Source organism: Ovis canadensis, chromosome 2 (genome assembly GCF_042477335.2).
Source record: "Ovis canadensis isolate MfBH-ARS-UI-01 breed Bighorn chromosome 2, ARS-UI_OviCan_v2, whole genome shotgun sequence".
In the NCBI taxonomy this organism is placed as follows: domain Eukaryota; kingdom Metazoa; phylum Chordata; class Mammalia; order Artiodactyla; family Bovidae; genus Ovis; species Ovis canadensis.
This window is the reverse complement of record NC_091246.1, coordinates 246,377,105-246,393,271: the sequence shown is the minus strand read 5'-3', so window position 1 is coordinate 246,393,271 and position 16,167 is coordinate 246,377,105. Positions and strand designations below refer to the sequence as shown.

The 16,167-nt window shown below is 44.0% G+C and overlaps 1 protein-coding gene across 2 annotated transcripts in view; it reads right to left on the bottom strand.

Moving 5' to 3' along the window:
* The window catches only part of PAFAH2 (platelet activating factor acetylhydrolase 2), a 40,732-nt gene that overhangs the window by 9,944 nt on the left and 14,621 nt on the right, over positions 1-16,167 (bottom strand). For both annotated transcript variants that reach the window (XM_069574990.1, XM_069574991.1), the window contains 5 exons: positions 9,430-9,498; positions 8,929-9,067; positions 7,905-8,018; positions 3,775-3,866; positions 1,320-1,490 (listed from right to left, as the gene is read on the bottom strand). In XM_069574990.1, the coding sequence (XP_069431091.1) occupies positions 1,320-1,490; positions 3,775-3,866; positions 7,905-8,018; positions 8,929-9,067; positions 9,430-9,498 (585 nt within the window). The remainder of the gene's footprint in view (positions 1-1,319; positions 1,491-3,774; positions 3,867-7,904; positions 8,019-8,928; positions 9,068-9,429; positions 9,499-16,167) is intronic.

The following is a 16,167-nucleotide window of genomic DNA, read 5'->3' as shown; positions in this document are numbered from 1 at the left end:
TAAGCCAGAAAAACAATAAGAACTTGCCTTTAAATAATCAGGAAAGTTAGGGCAAGTGCTTATACAGGAGGGTTTCTGGATTACAATTTGTCATTTGACATCAAATGCACTTAATTTGAAGGTGAAATTCTCACGAGGTTCATTTCGAGCTAAATTACTCAGAACTAATTTACTAGTCAATTCAATGAGGGAAGGAAGATCTAAATGCCAAACTCTGTTTGATATGGTGAAGAAAAGCTGACTTTAAAATGTATTATTTAAGGCACGTGGGAAAGTATAAAGAAAAATATAATGGATACTTTGAGTATCCAGCACTCAGTTTAAGAAATAATACATTGTCAAGAGTTAAATCCACAGTTTCTGCGTACCTTTTTCCAACTGCTCTCACCCCCGCTTCCCTCTAGAGATCACAATTATCCTGAATCTCATTGACTTGGGGAGACTCTCCAGCAGTTCTCTGCTGCCATGAAATCAAAATGAGAGGGGAGAGGCTGGCCCCATGGAAGACGGCATGGGCCAACATGGGCAAGGGAAGAAGCCATGGCCTACTGGGCAGACCCCTAGCAGTCCGGCCCTCAGATCTGGCATTTCAACCACCTGAATGAGTACAGAGGTCCATGACACGTAGTTGCTTGTTTTGCTAGTTTGGGCTCCTTGAAGCACGTGTGTTATTTGGCTCAAGTACAGGGCAGGATAACATCGGAGACTTATCAGTGAGACTTTAGCCCTTCAACTGTAGCTGTAAACCACTTCCTAGGTAAAGTTCATTTCTTAAAGTCACTCAAAATCTTCTGTCTGTGAAAAATGGCTCCTAAAATCAAACCATCTGATGGTGCTAATGATGGACATGAAAAGAATGTGGTTTTTCTAAGGCAGAAAATAGATGGTTTATGGAAGATACCTGAATTCAGGTATTCATGAAGGTCTCTAAAAATCTGTCTTGTGAATGTCATAGGTCTGCTACTCCACACTCTCCAAAAGACTCAATAAAATTCCCAAAGGAGATTAGAGATTCCTGGAGTCCACCCAGACCCACACCTCTTCCTCTGCAATGCACAATCCCATGATTTCCTTTTCCAGAAAGCAAAAGGTAAATCCTGCCACAAAGTCATACCGACTAGCGAAGAAATCACTGCAGGTAGAGCTAAGTGGAGAAGGGCAGATATGAAATTTGAAAGGCATTAAGATTTTGAGATTCAGGAGGTATTTAGACATTCTATCCATGGGTATGACTTCCAGATAATTTAGAGGGAGCCACACAACTGAGGAGAAAATGGAGCAGACCCTGGAGATCAGGCATGACCGTGGGGCTTACTCACAGGACAGTTATGATCCTGGACTGGTCGTGCTGGTCACAAATCTTCTTCATCAAGTTGATAGTCTCCACTGTCTGGAACTTCTCAGCGTTGATAAAGAAGATAGGGCCTCGGGCCATGGGGTAAAAGTCATGCTCCAGAGGAAACATCCAAGCATCCAAAGCCACAGCACACCTGGAACAAGACCAGACGTGGGACTGCCATGGAGAAACCCAGCCAAGGACAGTTAGGATAGTGAGGGGAGAACAGAGCTCCCCCTTTAGTGAGGCAAAGGCTCAGAAAGCCAGGAAGGGGAACCAGGGCCCACATCCTTTGGTTAGGATCTTTTTTAGAGATCACTTTTCAGTTCAGTCACTCGGTCGTGTCTGACTCTTTGCGACCCCATGGACTGCAGCACGCCAGGCTTCCCTGTCCATCACCAACTCCTGGAGCTTACTCAAACTCATGTCCAGCGAGTTGGTGATGCCATCCAACCATCTCATCCTCTGTCGTCCCCTTCTCCTCCCGCCTTCAATCTTTCCCAGCATCAGGGTCTTTTCAAATGAGTCAGTTCTTTGCATCAGGTGGCCAAATTATTGGAGTCCTTCAGCATCAGTCCTTCCAAAGAATATTCAAGACTGATTTCCTTAAGGATGGATTGGTTGGATCTCCTTGCTTTCAAGGGATTCTCAAGAGTCTTCTCCAACACTACAGTTGAAAAGCATCAATTCTTCTTTAGCGCTCAGCTTTCTTTATAGGCCACCAAAAATCCTTCTAGATTTTTAAACTCTCTGAAAGCAAGGATCTGATCTCCTTCTTCTCTTGGCTCTACTTTCAGGCAGCAGACTTGCATCACACAGAATGACACATTATTCACTATTCATTCATTCCACTCATCCAGTACCTACTCTGTGCTTAAGCCTTGTGTTGTGGATCCAGAGATAAATGACACAGTTCTGGGAGCTCTGGGAGCAGTGGAGACAGAACACACAAGGCAACAAAATATAGCTTAGCACTCTGATAATACAAGCAGCCCAGAGCATACACGGCAGGGTGGTCAGGGAAAGCCGCCCTGGGGCCGCAGCTCGAAGTCACGGCCAGTTTATCAAGCATCAATCTCTGTCACCAAGGGCAAAACTAAGGTCCTAAGATTAGCATCCTACCCCCCCAGCCCTGAAGCTCCTCCCATCTCTTCCATCTCAATAAAGGACGGTCATCTTCCCTTCAAATGATGGGCGCACAAATGAAAAAACCTTGATTCCTCTCTCTTTCTCTCATACATCACTAAGTCTGGAAAATTCTAAAACCGATCCTGACTCCATCACTTCTCTCCAGCCCACCTCCTCCATCCTAATGCAAACCCCTCAACTCTCACCTTGACTCTGAAATCAGTTCACTCTAACCAGACTGCTTGTTTCCAGTCTTGTCCTGCAGCCAACTCTTCACATGTATGCGTGCGTGCTAAGTGGATTCAGTTGTGTCAGACTCTTTGAGGCCCCATGGACTGCAGCCTGCCAGTCTCCTCTGTCCATGGTATTTTCCAGGCAAGAATACTGGAGTGGATTGCCATGCCCTCCTCCATAGGATCTTCCCAACCCAGGAATCGAACCTGCATCTCCTGCATAACAGGCTCTTTCTTTACTGCTGAACCACTGGAGAAACCCCCATTCACAGAGTGGTTTTTTTCTATACTTAAAATTTTTCAGTGGTTTCCCATCACACTTAGAATAAAATCTAACTTCCTTACTCTGGCCAAAAGGCCCTGTGATCTGGCCAGTTTATCTCCCTAATCACATAGTTCCCCATCCTGCTCGGCTCCCCCCATACTCCCCGCCCCTGCCCCCTCTATGCTCTTCCTACACTAACACAGCAAGCTTCTTTCTACCTCAGGGCCTTTAGCTGTTCCTTCTGCCTAGATTGACCTTCTAGACCTTTACGTAGGTTGACTTCTTTTCCTTAAAGTCTCAGCTTTTGTCACTTTCTCAAGGAAGCCTCCAGAAAAGGCAATGGCACCCCACTCCAGCACTCTTGCCTGGAAAATCCCATGGACGGAGGAGCCTGGTAGGCTACAGTTCATGGAGTTGCTAAGAGTTGGACACGACTGAGCGACTTTACTTTCACTTTTCACTTTCATGCACTGGAGAAGGAAATGGCAACCCACTCCAGTGTTCTTGCCTGGAGAATCCCAGGGACCAGGGAGCCTGGCGGGCTGCTATCTATGGGGTCGCAGAGTCAGACACGACTGAAGCAACTTAGCAGCAGCAGCAGCAAGGAAGCCTACAGATACTTTAGCTTATCAGCCTGTTTCCTTCTCTTCCTTGCACTTGCCTGCTGGGGATCTGATTACTTGTTACTTTGTTTACCTTGCTTTCTTCTCCACCACTGAACCCCCACCTCCCAAAACAGTGCCGGATACATAATACTTGCTGAATGAACATGCGGCATGTGGAGCTAACAGCAGCATCACTGGGAAACTCACCTAAACTGCGTCTCCTTGGCCAAGGCCAGAATAGCTGTGGCCCCTCCAAACGAATGTCCCATTACAGCCATGCGGCTCACGTCAATGCTGCCCTGAAGGAAGCCAAGTCGGAAAGGCAGGGGTGCTTTTTTAGAGACTCTTCGGGGCAAGAGGAAGAAACAGGGAGATGATGATATGGAAGCACAATACAGGGGCGAGCCCTCCAAAACCATGTTATTAAGCACCTCTCGCCCACTGGAGAGCAGCCACTCAGGCCAGCCCTGGACTGAACAGCCTTCTCTAGGCAGGAATTCTGAAAACCACGTCTTTCACCTTTATTTTTATAATCTTACCACCTGTAATATCTGGACCAGGAAGATACTCAAATATCTATAAATAAATGAATAAACTGAAATTATGTGACCAATCAGTGGAAGAACACATTAAGGATGAGAACTCTCAGGAATTCCCTGACAGTCCAGTGGTTAGGACTCAGCGCTTTCGCTGCAGGGGCCTGGGTTCAACCCCTGGTCAGGGACCTAAGATCTTGGAAGCCACAGAGCGCAGCCAAGAAAAAAAGAATAAGAATTCTCTTCATCTAGATCCTTGCCTTACAACAGGAGGGATGATATGCACCAAATCAAGGGCAGAATGGGGCGCCCCTGCTGCCCCTCCACTTCCCTCTGAAGCAAGGACTGCTTGTACGGAAACCATCTCAGGTCCTACTTCCTCTGATATCTGTCCTGACTTTTATCCAGCAGAGTGAGTCTGCTCACTCTAACAAGCTCTGCACGCATCAATTTCTGGCTGTCCCCAGAAGCCTTCAGGACATGGTTATATAAACAGCCACTGCAGCTGCCTGCTAAAGGGCTCACGAAATCTCTCTAGGATTCACTGTGCAGCCTCTGCCCAGAACCTGCGCCTTCCTTTGCTCTCAGTAAAATCTAGCTCAAGATTTTGTATCTAAATTCTCCCCTTCATGGGACTTCCTTGGCGATCCAGTGGTTAAGACTGCCTTCCAAGGCCTGGGGTGCAGAATCCTGGCGGGGGAGCTAAGATTCCTACATGCTTCCAGGTCAAAAAACCAAAACATGAAACAGAAACAATGCTGTAACAAATTCAACAGAGACTCTGAAAGTGGTCCACATTAAAAAAAATTTTTTTTCCTCCCCACTTTGCTAAGTTCCTTCAGATTGGTTCAGGCCTCTTCAGCTTTTTTAATGGTAATATATTCACATAACTCTAAAATCAGGAGCATAAAGAAGTCTTCCCTTTCCACACAGTTGCCCACTCCCTACCCAGACAGGTGAGTTTCTTGTGTCTTTGGAGAGCTTACTTATCCTATACAGGTAAACATGAATATATACGTTCTCGCTTTTACGTAAGAAATACTGTACCTTACTTTTTAATACACGAATATTACTACATTAAGAGCTTCCTTATCCTGTTTTACAGCCACATTTGATTTCACCATGCTACAGACCACTAGTGATCACCAAAACTATTCTTCTTCCTGGACACACAGCTAGACTGTATTTCTCAGCAGTCAGATGTGGCCTTGTGATTGGATGCGAGTGGTAGTGGTTTTGTGATAGAATGTGAAAGTGATTATCTCCATTTCCAGTCCTGGATACTATAAACACTCTTCCATACCAACCTCCACACTCTTTCCCATTCCTGGGTTAATGTATATGGTGAAGGTGGGTTTCACAAGTGGAAGAGAGTAGAGCAATTAGAGGAAGGTAGCCTAGTTCCCTGAGTTAGTCCTTGCATAGAAGCACCCATTTTGGACTTCATGTGGGAGAGAAATAAATCTCTCCTCACTAACCACTGAGATTTGGGGCTTACATGTTATAGCAATTGCTTCCAAGCGGCTCAGTGGTAAAGAACCCGCCTGCCAATGCAGGAGCTGTAGGAAACTCGGGTTTGATCTCTGGGACAGGAAAATCCCCTGGAGGTGGAAATGTCAACCCACTCCAGTATTCTTGCCTGAAAAAAATCTCATGGGTAGAGGAGCCTGGCAGGATACAGTCCATGGGGTCACAAAGACTTGGACACAACTGAGCAACTGGGCACGGATGTTATAGCAATTAGCATTATCCAAAATAATACATCCATTGTTCCATAATCTATTAAACCAGTTGTGCTCACCTACGGGTGAACATTTAGGATACTATCAATCTTCTGTTACAACAAACAACACTGGGATGAGTAACCTTGCACATACATCATGTTGCAAGTATGCAGGGATATGTAAAATAAATTCCCAGCGTTGGAAATGGCTGGGTCCAACACGATGTGTATCTGTCCTGTTGACTGCTATTGCCAGACTGCCCTGCGAGGGACAAGCTGCACTCACACCAGTCACAGAGCAGCGCTTATTTCCCCACAGCTTTGCCAACAGGGTAAGTAATCAATTTTGGGGTCTTGCCCAATCTGAAAGATGAAAATGCACTTAGCTTTTTAAAAAAATATTTATTTTATTTACTTGGCTGCACCGGGTCTCAGCTGCAACATGCAGGACGTTCCAGTTGGGGCATGTGACTCTCAGCTGCGACACATGGGCTTTAGTTTCTGGACCAGGGATCGAACCTGGGTCCCTTGCATTGGAAGCATGCAGTCACAGTCACTGAACTATTAGGGAATCCCCTTCTTAACTTTTTTTTTTTTAAATTCTCTATTTCTCCAAAAGGCTGCCTCTGGAACTAATCGAGCTATATGTAGCCTGCAATCCCCTGATGCCTGTTTCAGGCCCAGAGGCCTGCACTGCAGTGCCTGGGCCCTGCTTCTCCAGTGGGAATTGACAACACAAGCTAATAAAGTTCTCTGGGTTTCAGGTCCTGCCTGATGCTGATGCTTCTTCCTGGAAAACTTTACCAGAACCTTTAAAAGATATCATCTAAAGAGACTCTGGGGCACAGAGCACAGGTTTTGGAGTCAAAAAGCCCCAGCATAAAGTTTGACTCTACCACTTACTTAGCTGTGTAACCTGGGGCAGTTACTTGGACTATTGGATCCTTGGTTTCTTTCTATGTAAAGAGATAACATGTATGTATGTATGTATGTATGTATGTATCAAAAGAGCTCTTACCATAGAAAGTACTCATAAAGGACTCACTGTTATTTTATATATATATATATATATACATACCATCTTATAAATTTAACATTCTCATTCATACAATGGAATGTTACGTGGCTATTAAAAAAAAAAATCACACCACAGGAAAATATTAACTCATTCATACTGTTTTGCTAAATGAAAAAAAGGCCACAAAATAGCTCCTATTAAATAATAACATTATTGTTTTTTTTAAATGCATTTTTAAAAGACCTAGAAGGACAAACATCAAAAAATTCTGTTTCGTTTTCTTTCATGCTTTTATGTGCTTTCTTGGTTCTCTAAATAAAGGTTGAGCTACTTTTCAGATTATGGGGAAAAGGATAGGATAGGGGAGGAAAATATGCTTTTATAGGCACCAAATTTCATAGTGGGGACAGTTTCTCTCCTCCCAGGGGTTCTTAGGATTCCCTTAAAAGAAGGAACAAGCCTGCTGTAGACAACAGAGCTTGTTTGCAGCTCCACAGCCCTTCCTTTGTGAATGAACTATCTCTCCCTCATCCATGTGGCCCTGAGGAGCTGTCAGTCCTGGTGCTCAGGTTCCCCTAATGCAGAAGTGGGTGTATATCCTAGGCAGGCCAACCAGAATACTCTAGCCCTCTGACACAGTGACTGGCTCAGAATGTGAATATGACCCAAGTAGAGCCATGGCCTTTCCAGACATTGGAAGCTAAAAAGTCTCTTTTCCTTTTAAATCTACAGCTGAGTTGAAATGCAGGCTTGGAATGCCAGCAACCACCTTTCTTGCCTGATGGAGAAAGTATGGTGAGAATACAGCCCATATACACAGAATAGAGCTGAGCCAGGAGAATGGAGACAGTGCCAAGAGCTTTGATGACAATGCTGGAGACCCAGCTTTGTCTGGCTCTAGCTACACTGGCCTAAAGCCAATCTGCCTCTGGTCTTGCTACTTATTTGAGCCAATAAATTATCTTTTGGTTGAAGCTAATGAGTTAGGTTTCTGTTATTTGTAACCAAGAAAGTCTTGATGAATAAAATATGTTCCCAGTCATACCAAGTGCTGCCATACCTTCAAGGTCATCAGATCCAACCCGCCAGGCAAGATGTTGATAACAGTCTGCCCAGCAGTGACCTCTTGTAGGATCTTCAACACCCTCACACACTCGCTCACCCTCTGGTGCACCTGCAACAGAGATAGTCCCGGGGAGAGTGGAATACCGTACAACCATCCAGTGGGAATCTCAGTCCCCCTCAGAGCCAAGGAAGAATGTGCCCACCCACATCTCAGCAAGCACTGTGGGCCCCACATCCTGAGAAAGCCTCAGCTCCCTCACAGCCACTCACGTCAGCCCCACCTAACAGCACAATGGAGTCAACCCAGCTGTTCAGACTCTACCTACCTACCCACGGCAAACAGAGGTATAACATGGCTATACTGTGTGGCATATGAAAGCATCTCGCAAACAAAAGGACATAAAAGTGTTCCTATTATCAACCCTGTACTGGATTCTGCTTGCCCATTTATAGCATATGTCTACTGCTTTTGTCTGCTAGCACTCATCCATCCCTACTTCTATTAACCTTGACTTCCGAGGACTGTCCCTCACCAAAATATCTAGCAATGCATTTCTGATGGGAACTTCATATTTTGGTACTTCTTCCCAGCCTAAGAGTCTCTATCCAGGATTTTTTATATTATTACATCTTAGGGAAGAAATTGGCGACAACCCCCAAACAGCCCTATTGTCTTAGATGGTGAGGGCGGACATGTGCAACCTCGTAAGGTAAGCCAGTTAGTAGATGAGACCAGCTAGCAAGGAGACAGAAATGACAGTGATCCCAGTGGTCCTGTCCTTCCTACAGTCTGCTATGTAAACCAACCAATTTTCCTTTTTTGCGAAACAAGCTTGAGTTGGGTTTCTGTCACTTGCAATCGTTAAAGAGTTTTGATCAAGATCTCATTTCTTGGCTGTGACAAGCTCAGGACCACTTTGAATGAGACTTCAAAAGAAGTTAGTGCAAAGTCTTCTCAGTGAGTGTCTTACACAAAAGACAAGCTTAGTAACTCTCCTTCCCTATTGGCATAAGCCTACCTGGCAGTTCCGAACATAGAATTCCTTCTCCCCTTCCTCAATTTGACGGTGGGGGATCCATTCCTCCTCCAGGGCCTCATCAGGCTGATTCTCCTCTGGGGTCTGCTTGCAGAAACAGGTGGCCGCAGCTGACCCATCCCTGCAATACATGTGCCCCCAGGGACTTACTTCTCCCCTTTATCAAATCCCCTTTTCAGCCAAGCCATTCTAGCTTATCCTCTAGCTAAATGGGAAAAAGATAGAGGGCATACACAGAAGAGTAGAAAAAATGGGGATTTGGGGGACGGACCTCGGTTTGAACCCCAATTCAGCTGTGTCACTTTCAGCAATGTTAGTCAATATCTTTGAACCCTGGTGTCCTCACTTTTTAAAACAAATACAATCCCTACCTTGCCTAACACTAGGACTGGAAATAATACATCCACAGGAAACTAGCCTATACCCAAGCCCAGGACGGCAGGCACCCGACCCGTGATGGTTTGTTGTGACTGTCATCCTCACCTGTGCTCTGGTACAGCAACCACAAAGCCACGAGAAGCCAGCTCCATGCAGAAGGCTGAATAGACTGTCCTAGAGTTCCAGGAAGGAACCGAGAGAAGTGATCAAAGAGTGGCCTGCCCTTAGCCTCCTGTCCAACCATGCTCTGCTAGCAGCCATCACAAAAGATGGAATGGAGGAAGCTTCATTTGCAGCAGCTCTTTTTCAGGAGCTTTCCCCAGCCAGCATACCCCAACTCTCACCAAAGCTCCGAGTGTTCTCCTCCAGGGAGCATGTGCAGATTGATCCACCATGTTTGCAACCCCATACACTGATCCATAGTCCCCATCCCAACCTCAATACAGTTTGGCTACTTGACACAATTGCTTTTTTATTGTCTCCATATTGTGTGTGCTGTGTGCCAAGTTGCTTCAGTTGCCTCTGACTCTTTGCAACCCTATGGACCACACCCCGCCAGGCTCCTCTGTCCACGGGGTTCGCCAGGCAAGAGTACAGGAGTGGGCTGCTGTGCCCTCTGTATATTGTACATCTCCCAAATTAGCTGGTGAGCTCCCTGAAGACAGGGACTCTGGCTACTTTTTAACATGTAAATATGCATCTGTGATTTAGCATGTGGGTTCCTTTGGTCTGTCCTCCAACATTCAAAAAAAATATGGCAGACATTGCTAATTGCCTACTCCAAACACCTATTTTTCCCTTCCTCCTTAATAATAGAATCTGATTTTCAGCTGAAGACACTCTCATGGATCAAAATGACATTTCCCAGCCTCTCTGTAGCCAGGTTTGTCTACGTGACTAAGTTCTAGTCCAGCAATAGGAATATAATGCTACTCTAAGCAATTTAAAATTTTCTAGTAGATATATTTTAAATAGTGAAAAGAAACAGAATTTTTTGGATATTTTGATGTTTGTCCTTCCAGTTCTTTTAAAAATGCATTAAAAAAACAATAATGTTATTATTTAATATAAGCTATTTTGTGGCCTTTCTTTCATTTAGCAAAACAGTATGAATGTCTTCTTATGCCAGTTCATATTTTCCTGTGGTGTGATTTTTTTTAAAAGCCATGTAACATTCCATTGTATGAATGAGAATGGTAAATTTATAAAATGGTATGTATATATATATATACACACACTAACAGTGACTTCTTTATGAGTACTTTCTATGATAAGAGCTCTTTTTACAATAGGCCAAATATCTGCCCCAGGTTACACAGCTAAGTATGTGGTAGAGTTAAACTTTCCGCTGGAGCTTTTTGACTCCAAAACCTGCACTCTGTGCCCCAGAGTCTCTTTAGACAATAACTTTTAAAGGTTCTGGTAAAGTCTTCCAGGAAGAAGCATCAGCCTGGATGGTTAATAACCCAATATAGCTAAAACATTATCATTTCAACATATAATCAAGATTTTTAAATTAAAATATTTTATTGCACTATCTTTTTTTTTTTTCATATGAAGTATCTGAAACCCAGTGTGTGTTTTATGCTTACAGCATATCTCAGTTTGGACCAGTCATACTTCAAATATTCAATAGACACATGTGGCTAGAAGTTAGCATAATGGACAGGGTAGCTGTAGTCAATGGTATGTAAGCAGCTGTGTTATACAGAACTTTCAGGAGAGTTCTCCCTTCCTATAGCATGGACTGTGTATGTAATAGCTAGAGCTAAGCAACCTCCCTGGGTCATGAGATATTCTTAGAAGCAGAAGCTACACACGCAGAGCAAGATTATAAAAGAAGTCTGGTTTTTTACTTTACAGAACTACCATATTAGGTCTGTCTAGTACTTTATCTGAGCGAAAAATAAACTTTATATTATTTAGGTCACTATTGTTTGAAGTTTTTCTATTAAATACAACTTGCCTGTACCCTAACTGATTCAGGAAGGTCAGTTATTTAAATTTCTTTTCACCGTCTCTCACTCACTTCTCTTGGGGAGGCAATGAACAGGATTTAAGAGCTAGAGATTTCTGATCCCTCCCCAGTTCAGACTGTAACCTTGAGCAAGTCTGCCTTTCAGAGTTGGTTTGCTCATCTGTAAAATATTCTTCCACCCACTGACCTCACAAGACTATGTGGGAACCAAAGAAGACAGAGGCACATTCAGTTCAGTTCAGTTCAGTTCAGTTGAGTCGCTCAATCGTGTCCGACTCTTTGCGACCCCATGAATCGCAGCACGCCAGGCCTCCCTGTCCATCACCATCTCCCGGAGTTCACTCAGACTCACATCCATCGAGTCTGTGATGCCATCCAGCCATCTCATCCTCGGTCGTCCCCTTCTCCTCCTGTCCCCAATCCCTGCCAGCATCAGAGTCTTTTCCAATGAGTCAACTCTTCACATGAGATGGCCAAAGTACTGGAGTTTCAGCTTTAGCATCATTCCTTCCAAAGAAATCCCAGGGCTGATCTCCTTCAGAATGGACTGGTTGGATCTCCTTGCAGTCCAAGGGACTCTCAAGAGTCTTCTCCAACACCACAGTTCAAAAGCATCAATTCTTCGGTGCTCAGCCTTCTTCACAGTCCAACTCTCACATCCATACATGACCACAGGAAAAACCATAGCCTTGACTAGATGGAGCTTAGTCGGCAAAGTGATGTCTCTGCTTTTGAATATACTATCTAGATTGGTCATAACTTTTCTTCCAAGGAGTAAGCGTCTTTTAATTTCATGGCTGCAGTCACCATCTGCAGTGATTTTGGAGCCCCCCAAAATAAAGTCTGACACTGTTTCCACTGTTTCCCCATCTACTTCCCATGAAGTGATGGTTACAAATGGTTAGGTAATATTTAAAAATACACACACCTCCCTGGGATGGAAAGTCACAAGTCTGTGACCCATGAGAAAGATTTCAGATCCTGCATTAACTATAGATACAATGAGAGGAAACCATGTCCCTTTACCTCCCTGCCTTTTTTTCTTGGAATTTCACTATAGTTAATGAAGAATATTTATAACTGATTCACCCAAGTGTATTTAGATGTGAAGCCTCAAGACAGAGTCTTAGACCAAAAAGACCACGCTAAAGCCATGCACTCACCTGTTCTCTCAAGAAAATACCTGCGGGCTGAGGAAAGAGTATTTCTTAGCTACTTTTCTCCACCAGACTACAGTCTGAAAGCAGGGGCTCTATCTTATTCACTACTGAACACCCAGCCACAGCATAGGCCCTCGCACATGGCAGGTACTAAATTTACTGAATAAGAAAGCAACATTGAAAACCATCTTGCTGTCCTTCTAGCCTTGTCTCTACATCTGCTCTCCACTTCCTGCCATGGACTATAATTATGTGCATCTAGATGCAGTCTCCTCTAGTGGATGAAAATTCCTCGATTTGTTCTATTTCTATATGTCCCACCTTTTTTTCATGCCAAGAAACTGGCACAGAGCAGGTGCTCAACAGAAATCTGCTGAATGTATGGAACCTAACAAAACATAAATATTTATCAGGAAACTACTGTTTTCCAGGTACTGCCCTAGACATCGGGAAAGATAGAAGACAGACATCGTCTCTGCCTTCATGGAGCTTACAATCTAGTGATAAACACATACGTTAAAGAATAGTCACATAAATAATTAATTCATTACAATTATGTATATTGTCTCCCTGCTTATTTAACTTATATGCAGAGTACATCATGAGAAATGATGGGCTGGAAGAAGCAGAAGCTGGGATCAAGATTGCCAGAAGTATCAATCACCTCAGATATGCAGATGACACCACCCTTATAGCAGAAAGTGAAGAGGAACTAAAAAGCCTCTTGATGAAAGTGAAAGAGGAAAGTGAAAAACTTGGCTTAAAGCTCAACATTCAGAAAACGAAGATCATGGCATCTGGTCCCATCACTTCATGGCAAATAGATGGGGAAACAGTGGAAACAGTGGCTAACTTTATTTTTTTGGGCTCCAAAATCACTGCAGATGGTGATTGCAGCCATGAAATTAAAAGATGCTTACTCCTTGGAAGAAAAGTTATGACCAACCTAGATAGCATATTGAAAAGCAGAGACATTACTTTACCAACTAAGGTCCGTCTAGTCAAGGCTATGGTTTGTCCAGTGGTCATGTATGGATGCGAATTGGACTGTGAAGAAAGCTGAGCACCAAATAATTGATGCTTTTGACTGTGGTGTTGGAGAAGACTCTTGAGAGTCCCTTGGACTGCAAGGAGATCCAACCAGTCCATTCTGAAGGAGATCAGCCCTGGGATTTCTTTGGAAGCAATGATGCTGAAGCTGAAACTCCAGTACTTTGGCCACCTCATGCGAAGAGTTGACTCATTGGAAAAGACTCTGATGCTGGGAGGGATTGGGGGCAGGAGGAGAAGGGGATGACCGAGGATGAGATGGCTGGATGGCATCACTGACTCGATGGATGTGAGTTTGAGTGAACTCCGGGAGTTGGTGATGGACAGGGAGGCCTGGCGTACTGCAATTCATGGGGTCGCAAAGAGTCGGACACAACTGAGCAACTGAACTGAACTGAACTGATGTTAAGTACTGAGAAGTACAGATTGTCTTATGAAAGCATGTCAGGATGGGTGTCCCTAGGAAGGTGACACCCAAACTAAGACCCTGAAGGTAATTTGGAACTAGCCAGGCAAAAGACTAAAGGTGGGGAGAAGAAGAGAGGAACCGAACAGGAAACATTCCAAGCAAAGGGAACAGCCACAGAGCACAGCACAGATGAAAACCCTAGGGCAGACATTTGCAGCATCATGGATGGACTGAGTGAAATAATGAAAGGTTGTTGCTGAGCCATGAAAGACGCCAGGATTCTCGGCCTCCGGAGAACAGTTCAATCCAGGGCCAGTGATGAGGCTTGATCGCTCAAAGCTTTTGTGTGATAAAGTTTTATTAAAGTATAAAAGAGATAGAGAAAGCTTCAGACATAGACATCAGAAAGGGGCAGAAAGAGTGCCCCCCTGCTAGTCTTTAGCCAGAAGTTTTATAGCTACTAGCAGTCTGCTAATTAGAGAAAGGAAATGTCTCAAAACTCAGAGAATGGCATCAGGCCCCTCACCCACAACATGCATTTTGAGATAACATCCGCACAGGGCCATAACATTATTGACAGGAATCTTGAAGAAAGGCAGGTTTCCAAGCAAATACAGCCTCATTAACATAACTTAAGAGAATATTTGCATGAGTAAAACAATCTAGCTCTGAGTCTTCGGAGGTACCAACTAGAAGACAGAGTCTAGAGTAAATACATAGTTCATTAACATAGCTTAAGACAAACATTTCCATAAGAAAAATGCATGGGTTAGCTCAAGGTTTGAGAAAAGTTAAGTTCTGTGAGAGTTGGACTATAAAGAAAGCTGAGCTGAAGACCTGATGCTTTTGAACTGTGGTGTTGGAGAAGACTCTTGAGAGTCCCTTGGACTGCAAGGAGATCCAACCAATCCATCCTAAAGGAGATCAGTCCTGAATATTCATTGGAAGGACTGATGCTGAAGCTGAAACTCCAATACTTTGGCCACTTGATGCGAAGAACTGACTCATTAGAAAAGACCCGGATGCTAGGAAAGATTGAGGGCAGGAGGAGAAGGGGATGACAGAGGTTGGATGGCATCACTGACTCCATGGACAGGAGTTTGAGTAAACTCCAGGAGTCGGCGATGAACAGGGAGGCCTGGTATGCTGCAGTCCATGGGGTTACAAAGAGTTGGACGTGACTGAGTGACTGAACTGAACTGAAGTTCTGGTGGGACCAGGTGTCCTCATGGCAACACAGAATTTTAAAAGATGCTGAAGGAGGAAACACAGAGCTGGACTCCCTCTTAGGCCAGGCTGTGAACATTAGGTTACACACATGGTCGCCCTCCCAACGGACTCTGAACTTTGTGCCTGGTGTCTATAGGAATGGCATACCAATGGAAAACCAGACCCCCGGATAAAAGAGCCTCAGGACTTGTACTTGGACTCTCCATTGCCTAAAAAATATGTTAATTATCTCTAACAGAACAAAGTGGTAAATTCCATTATGTTTATAGGGATATGACCACAGGCCTACTGATAAATATCCATTGTTTATCTAGTCTTGTGACACATGAATCATGAGTTAACTTTGACCTTATCTCTCTTTTACCTTGTCCAGACTAGTTTCAGGGAATTCGGGGAGGTGAGTTTGAGCAAGTACACTGAGGGTCTATAAGGTTTTCACAAAAACTGGTCGGGGTCCTTGGCTAAGAGGAGACTCTGCCTTGGGCCCGCCGGTGTGACAAACTGCACTCCACTACATTGTCCTTCTGAGTGAGTTTGTTTCCTAGAATGCGAGGCTACAACAATACCTCTTGTTAAATTTCTATAGAGAAGGGGAAAAACACCTAACACTTGTAGCTTGTTTCCTCCTGCCGCTTAAGAGAGAGAAGAAATGTCTGACACTTGCTGCCTATTTCCTCCATTTGGAGGCCCCGGCCTTCCTGCCTGTTACCCTCTCAGTAAGACAAAGAAATACTGTTAATTATATGTGGAATCTTAAAGCAAAAAAAAAAAAAAATGAACTTATTTACAAAACAGACTCACAGACTTCAAAAACAAAGTTATGGTTACCAGGGGGAAAGGGACAGTTAGGGAGTTTGGGATTGACATGTACACACTGCTATATCTAAAATGGGTAAGCAACAAGGACCTGCTGTAGAGCACAGGGAAAGCTGCTCAATGTTAAATAACAACCTAGATAAGAAAAGAATTTGAAAAAGAATAGATACATGTCTATGTACAACTGAACTGCTTTGTTG